The sequence below is a fragment of the Lactuca sativa genome, chromosome 2 (assembly GCF_002870075.4).
Source record: "Lactuca sativa cultivar Salinas chromosome 2, Lsat_Salinas_v11, whole genome shotgun sequence".
NCBI classification, from domain to species: Eukaryota; Viridiplantae; Streptophyta; class Magnoliopsida; order Asterales; family Asteraceae; genus Lactuca; species Lactuca sativa.
This window is the reverse complement of record NC_056624.2, coordinates 228,891,773-228,898,375: the sequence shown is the minus strand read 5'-3', so window position 1 is coordinate 228,898,375 and position 6,603 is coordinate 228,891,773. Positions and strand designations below refer to the sequence as shown.

Below are 6,603 nucleotides of genomic sequence, written 5' to 3'. Positions count from 1 at the left end.
AAAATTAAAACGTTACTTTAGTATAATTCTTTTGTAAACAAAAAGAACTATGTAACTAATTTCTATACTAAACACTAAAATCTCGATGTCTTTATTTTAGTAGAATTCTTTTGTAAACAAAAAGAACTACGTAACTAATTTCTATACTAAACATATGTCTTTTCTTATTTTTAAATGTTACAATAGAAAATTAAAAAAAGTTGGTATATACCATTATCAATTTGTACCAACCAAACATGTTGGTAGCCAAATAAATTGGTACCAAGTATACTTGGTACGGTACCGGTAGAAATTTTTTTATACCAATTATAGTTGGTACGGTACACGGTTTAGAGAAAAATGAATTGGCACCGTACCAATTCCACCCCTACCTTAAAGCATAGTGGATGTGTTGTGGAGTGGTGGCCACCACGGAAGATCACCAACGCATTTGTGTCGATCTCTCTTCCTTTTCTTTCCCTCTCTCTTCTTCATTGGTTGTTCACTACCATACCAAATGTATAGTGAGTTTGTTGTGAAAGGGTATTTGATGGTATGAAATTGTTTTCATGCCTATATATGTTGTAAGGATACCGGATAGCCTTAAACCTTACTTTTTTTAGCTTGAAATGTCCATAAAGTGAGATTTATTGAGTAAATTATTAGGCAATTTGAACGATTAGACTCTAATTTTTCTTTTTAGCTTGGAATGTCCCTAAAGGTTACATTTATTGCATATTTTCTATTGATGTTTATTTTTTTCCGTTAACGTATGGTAAAATGAAAAATTAACCATATTTCACGTACTCCCCACCTCTCCAAGATCTCCAACCGTGCACCACCGTCACCATTATTAGGACTCCTTCCTAACGATTAATTTAGTAAAAAATTCATAGCTAGTTCCTTTATGTTATATAAAACATAAAAGTTGAAACAGAAGCGTTCTAATAAAATTTTGTACATCGGAACACTAAAAAAGTTAAACAAAATCCAAATCCAATGCAACCATGTTATAAGAAAATATTTGTTTGGCTGCAACATTTTTAACAATATATTTGTTCATCGCATACATATCAATCTGGCAATATTTTTTGCAATTAAGAATAACTTTACCAGTTTTGAAGTTAGGATGATGATAACAAAATGGGGCTAACACAAGCGACGGTGGTGACTTAGACAGATCGGGGTGAGTCGTGTATTAGGAGAGATACCGGTAATGACAAGGGAGATGAGAGATATGATCTATGACAGTAATATAAAACCGGTGGGCGGTGGCTTCTTTTTCCGATGGCCACATGAAGATGGGATCAGACCGGCAGTCAAAGAGGAGATGCGAGATAAGTCATAAGTGGCAGCGTCTTCCCGTTGACATGGACAAGCAGTAGACCGACATTTATAGGGTAGATGGGAGAGACGATCTATGACGGTGACATTAGAGCGACAACGTCTTCTCCGGTGGCCACGTGAGGATGGAAGAGAGGTCGGCGATTGTAGTTAATCTATCCGACGGCCGATAACTGACAGGGGAGATGAGGTGGTAAAAGTGCGATGAGACGCCATAAATGAAGCTCGGGGTTAGGGAATTTCATACTTTTGCAACGGTATAATTTTTTTTTTTTATAACTTTTTCTTTTACATTTTCATACAATTTTTATTGTGAAAATCCGGATCCCTGTTAATTTACGCTTATCAAAAAGTATATAATATCATCAACTTTTATTAGCGTCTATCTCGGGTTCTTTGATACCTCTTTGTTTTTCAAAAAAGAATTTTATCTGATTTTTATTAGTAGATTATAGATTAAGAATATCGAAAACATATAGTATCATAATGTACAAAAAACTAATTTATCCTTTCATTTGTTATTGTTGGGATTTAATTAAGTAGAACATTGTCCCACATAAGAGGGATGAAATAGTGAATTTAACTAATAATTCTCTTAGACATATTACTTACATGTACCTGGTCCACTTTAAGTTAATATGAAAAAATAGGTTTGGATTTATAACATACTAGGTATAAGATCCATATATTATATGAGTTAATTAAAAAAAATAAATATAAAGGTTTAAATATTTAAGAACTTTGAATTTATAAAAAAATAAGAAAAATAATGAATTATTAAAATTGATTTGTTTATCTTTTAAATTTAAATAAATAAACAAAATAAACCAATAAGCTATAATTTGAGAATTTTGAAATAAGAAGATAAATTCATTAATGAAATTGATATTCATTTATTATTATATTTATTGTATTTATTACGTTAAAGTATTATGTAAAATTTATTAAAACAGAAAAAAACCAATCAAATGACATATACAAAATAAATTAATTCAAAATAACCACAAAATGACATTTAACAAATTGAATGAGCGTGACATATGACAAAAAAACATATTTATTTATTAGAGTAGATATATCTCATTCTCGTATATTCTTTAATTTCTTTCCTTAGTCAACTAGTTGTATGATATCAATTTTATTAAAAAAATTTCTTTCTAATTTCAAAATTTCAAAATTAATGTCCGATTAGTTTTCTTTGTTTATTTATCTAAATTATTATTTTTTTTAATTTAAAAGAGAAAAATACACTTTAATTATAATAATTCAATATTTTTTTTATAAATCAAATTTCTCAAAAGTTTAGAGCTTCGTATTTTAATTTTTTTTTTTTTTTAACTTATGTAATACATTAATCTCTAAAATAAAATTTATTATAAAATAATAAATTACGCTATTTTATATTTGTTGTAATATTATTATAGCCAAAATAAAATATCAATGAGCTTACTTTCTGATTTACAGTGGAGCTGGAGATGAGGTACACATTATTCTCGTGTACTTTTTGATTTTTCGTCTCAATGATTAGTAGTCGTGAGAAAAAGGTTTATCATGTCCAAAACTTCAAATCAAACCAACCACTAATCAACTTCGACAGTTGGACTGCTGCTTTCTGAAAGATGATGCACAGCCACACACAAGAGAATGAGAATGAAGGTGGTGAAGAAACGAACATGGCAGCTTGGCTTCTTGGAATCAAGAACCTGCAAATTCAACCTTATCATCTTCCTCCTCTAGGTTCTTCTTCTTTCCCAATCATTTCACCTGCAACAAAAATTGAATCAAAATACTCTACACTCCAATTACAAAACTTAAGATGCAAACAGGGTAAAACATTCTACAGAATCTTCTTACACTTGATTTTTGTTCAACGATTTAGGCCCTAACGATGTAAAAGTCGAGATCAAGGCTCTCGGAATTTGTGGGAGTGATGTTCATCACTTCAAGGTACGTAAACGTAAACCTCCCTTCTAATTCGTATCCCAGACAGATGCTTAATTAATTCAGTTCATCGATTACGATTTGATTATTTAGAACATGCGAGTTGCAAATTTCATAGTGAAAAAACCAATGGTAATCGGACATGAATGTGCTGGAATCATCAAAGAAATCGGGCACAACGTGAAAAGTGTAGCAGTGGGTGATCGAGTAGCCCTGGAGCCTGGTATCAGTTGCCAAAGCTGTAATCTTTGCAAAAATGGAAGCTACAATTTATGCAAAAAGATGAAGTTCTTCGGTTCTCCCCCAACCAACGGCGCTCTTGCAAATCAGGTAAACCTAGTTAATCTCCTGTTGCTAAATGCAGAATATATCTAAAGAATAATAATTCACAGGTGATTCATCCTGAAAATCTGGTGTTTAAGTTGCCTGATAATGTGAGCTTGGAAGAAGGTGCCATGTGTGAGCCACTTAGCGTTGGTGTACATGCTTGTAGAAGGGCCAATGTGAGCCCAGATACTAAAGTGTTGATCTTTGGAGCTGGGCCTATTGGGCTTGTAACCATGCTGGCAGCCCGTGCATTTGGAGCACCCAAAATCATAGTTGCTGACGTCGATGAACTTCGATTATCATTCGCAAAGGACCTTGGTGCAGATGCCACCATTCAAGTCTCAAAAAACATCCAGGTTTTTTTTTTTTTTTTTTTTTAAAGAAAAATTTCAAGATATTATATTTAAATAAATTATCAAGTCTTTAATTAATGTACGTTTGTTTATTTTATTGGACAGGATATAGAAAAGGAAACAACAATGATTTTTGAAGCCATGGGTGAGAGTGTGGACATAAGCTTTGACTGTGTTGGGTTTGATAAAACAATGTCAACGGCTCTGAATGCCACCCGGGCTGGTGGTAAAGTCTGCCTTGTGGGATTGGGACAAACTCAGATGACCATCCCTTTGGTTGCTGCAGCTTCAAGGTTCTTTCATTTACATTTTACTTCACACACACACACACACACACACAGAGAAATTGATGACATGAATGTTTGATGACAGGGAAATTGATGTTATTGGGATATTTAGATACAGAAACACATGGCCACTATGTATCGAGCTTCTGAGAACCAAAAAGATTGATGTGATGCCACTTATAACTCACAGATACAAGTTTACACAACAAGATGTGGAGAAAGCATTTGAAACAAGTGCTCAGGGTGGTAATGCAATTAAGGTTATGTTTAATCTTTGAGGCTGATTTGTTAAAGTATGTTGTCTTGTATAGGGACTAGACAATAAATATTACATTAAGTTTTCTTATATGTATACTTTTGTAATGTATGTTTTGTATCCGAGATTGTCTTAAACTTGTGTAGAACTCCAGCCTAATGGTTTGAACACATGGCCTTTTTTTAATAAATTTCTCATTTTCATAGCATCATCCCATCTCTCAGCAGTTGCATAAATGTTTGATGAAAGAACATAATTCCCGCTGTTATCAGGATCCAATTCAAGGAGTCTGTTAGTGGCAATCTCTCCTATGACTATGTTTCCTTGAAGCCTACAAGCACCTAGTAACATCCTCCATATTATCACATCTGGATCCATTGGCATTTCTTTCATAAACTCATATGCTCTTTCAACATCACCTGATCTACTCAACATATCAACCACACATCCATAATGTTTCATTTCTGGATGCAATCCATACTCCCTTTTCATGCTCTCAAAATACTCCAAACCTTTATCCACCATGCCAGCATGAGCACAAGCAAGCAACACCCCTACAAATGTTCCATGAGTTGGCTTAGTGTTCATCTTGGAGAAGAGGTCAAGGGCGTAATTGGCATTTCCATTCACAGCAAGTCCTGAAATGACTGAGGTCCAGGAAACTGAATCTTTGTGTTCCATTTCTCCAAACACTTCCAATGCCTTCTCTGTTGAACCACATTTACAGTACATATCGATCAAAGAGTTCCCAACGTATAAATCCTGTTTTATGTTGTTTTTACAAATGTAGTCATGGACGGATTTGCCCATATCGATTGAGCCTAGATGAGCACAAGCAGAGAGCACGCTAGCAACTGTGATTTCATCAGGTTTAATGTTTGTGTTCATCATGTCGATAAAGAGAGTTAATGCATCAGAGAATTGAGAACTTTGAGAGTAACCAGTGATCATAGTAGTCCATGAAATGACATCTCTTTTTGGCATTTTATCAAATAGCTTCCGTGCATCGGTCAAGTCGCCTGCTTTTGCATAACCTGAGATCATGGCATTCCAGGAAACCACATTTCGTTCCTCCATTTCATCAAATACTTCACGAGCTAAATCCATTGAACCATGTCTTCCATGCATATCGATTAAAGTGTTTCCAAGGTAAACATCCATTTTAATGGTATTATCTTTAATGTACTTAGCCATGGACAATCCAATGCTCTTGTCACCTATGTTGATGCATGCTGATATAACCTTCACCATTGTTACTGAATCAGCGATCAGATCAGCTTCTTGGAGAAGATCAAAAAGACGTAAAACCTCTTTATATCTGTTAGATTGACTATACCCACAAATCATGGAGTTCCAAGAAACCAAGTCTCTCTCAGGCATTTCATCGAACACTCTCTTCGCACATTCCAACCGCTTGCATGAAGCATACATATGAATTAGTGAGTTGCAAACATAAAGATACGATCTGAACCCCATCTTAAACGAATGTGCGTGAATTTTCCCTCCATAGCTAGCATCTTGAGCACGACCACAAGCTTTTAAAACATAGATAGAGGTCAGGTTATTTCCTATCAATCCACGGTCGCGCATTTCATCAAACAAATGAAGTGCAAAAACAGGACGATCGCTCTGCGCGACGCATCGAATCAGAATGTTCCAAATAGATAAAGTGGGTCTTTCAATTTGGTCAAATATGAAAAGGGTTTTCTGCAATTTACTTGGCTGAAGAGAATAGGATTGGATTACGGGAAATATCGATGATGAGTCAGTGTTGAGATGAGTTTTAATCAACCGAGCGTGAAGCTCTTTAGCGAATACCAATTTCTCCATCAACACAAGATTCAATCAGGGCTCTCTGAAACAGGGGAAGTTGCAATTTACGTCTTCATTAAGTTAAAATAGACTCACTGTTGGTAGTCGAATAGTGACACGTTGATTTAGGGTTTATAATTCGTTGGTTGGTTGATGATCACTTGAGTGGAAGATAGTTGGTGTTGTGCTTGAAGATATGAGATAAAGATGGCACTTGTGGTGAATGTTTCTCTCCGAGGATGAAAGAAGAAAGAGGGGGATTTGAAATTTTAGATATGTTTTTTGGATTTTAGACACCTTCGGT

The 6,603-nt window shown here is 34.6% G+C and overlaps 2 protein-coding genes across 2 annotated transcripts; one reads left to right on the top strand and one right to left on the bottom strand.

The window, feature by feature from the left end:
* Positions 1-2,804: 2,804 nt before the first annotated feature.
* On the top strand, positions 2,805-4,695 carry LOC111903237 (L-idonate 5-dehydrogenase). The gene is made up of 6 exons (XM_023899012.3): positions 2,805-3,060; positions 3,203-3,270; positions 3,358-3,594; positions 3,657-3,947; positions 4,050-4,237; positions 4,317-4,695. The coding sequence occupies exons 1-6, from the start codon at positions 2,943-2,945 to the stop codon at positions 4,507-4,509; spliced, it is 1,095 nt and encodes a 364-aa protein (XP_023754780.1). The 5' UTR covers positions 2,805-2,942; the 3' UTR covers positions 4,510-4,695.
* On the bottom strand, positions 4,479-6,597 carry LOC111903236 (pentatricopeptide repeat-containing protein At2g22410, mitochondrial). The gene has a single exon (XM_023899011.3). It carries the CDS (start codon positions 6,315-6,317, stop codon positions 4,620-4,622), a length of 1,698 nt encoding a protein of 565 aa, XP_023754779.1. The 5' UTR covers positions 6,318-6,597; the 3' UTR covers positions 4,479-4,619.
* Positions 6,598-6,603: the final 6 nt, after the last annotated feature.

What these genes read in the sequence shown, in the direction of transcription:
- LOC111903236 (XM_023899011.3), bottom strand. Translation starts at nt 6,317, where the DNA reads ATGGAGAAATTGGTATTCGCTAAAGAGCTTCACGCTCGGTTGATTAAA.
- LOC111903237 (XM_023899012.3), top strand. Translation starts at nt 2,943, where the DNA reads ATGATGCACAGCCACACACAAGAGAATGAGAATGAAGGTGGTGAAGAA. An exon ending in GTGATGTTCATCACTTCAAG is followed by an intron (nt 3,271 to 3,357) that starts GTACGTAAACGT and finishes TTGATTATTTAG; the next exon opens with AACATGCGAGTTGCAAATTT. An exon ending in TTGGTTGCTGCAGCTTCAAG is followed by an intron (nt 4,238 to 4,316) that starts GTTCTTTCATTT and finishes GTTTGATGACAG; the next exon opens with GGAAATTGATGTTATTGGGA.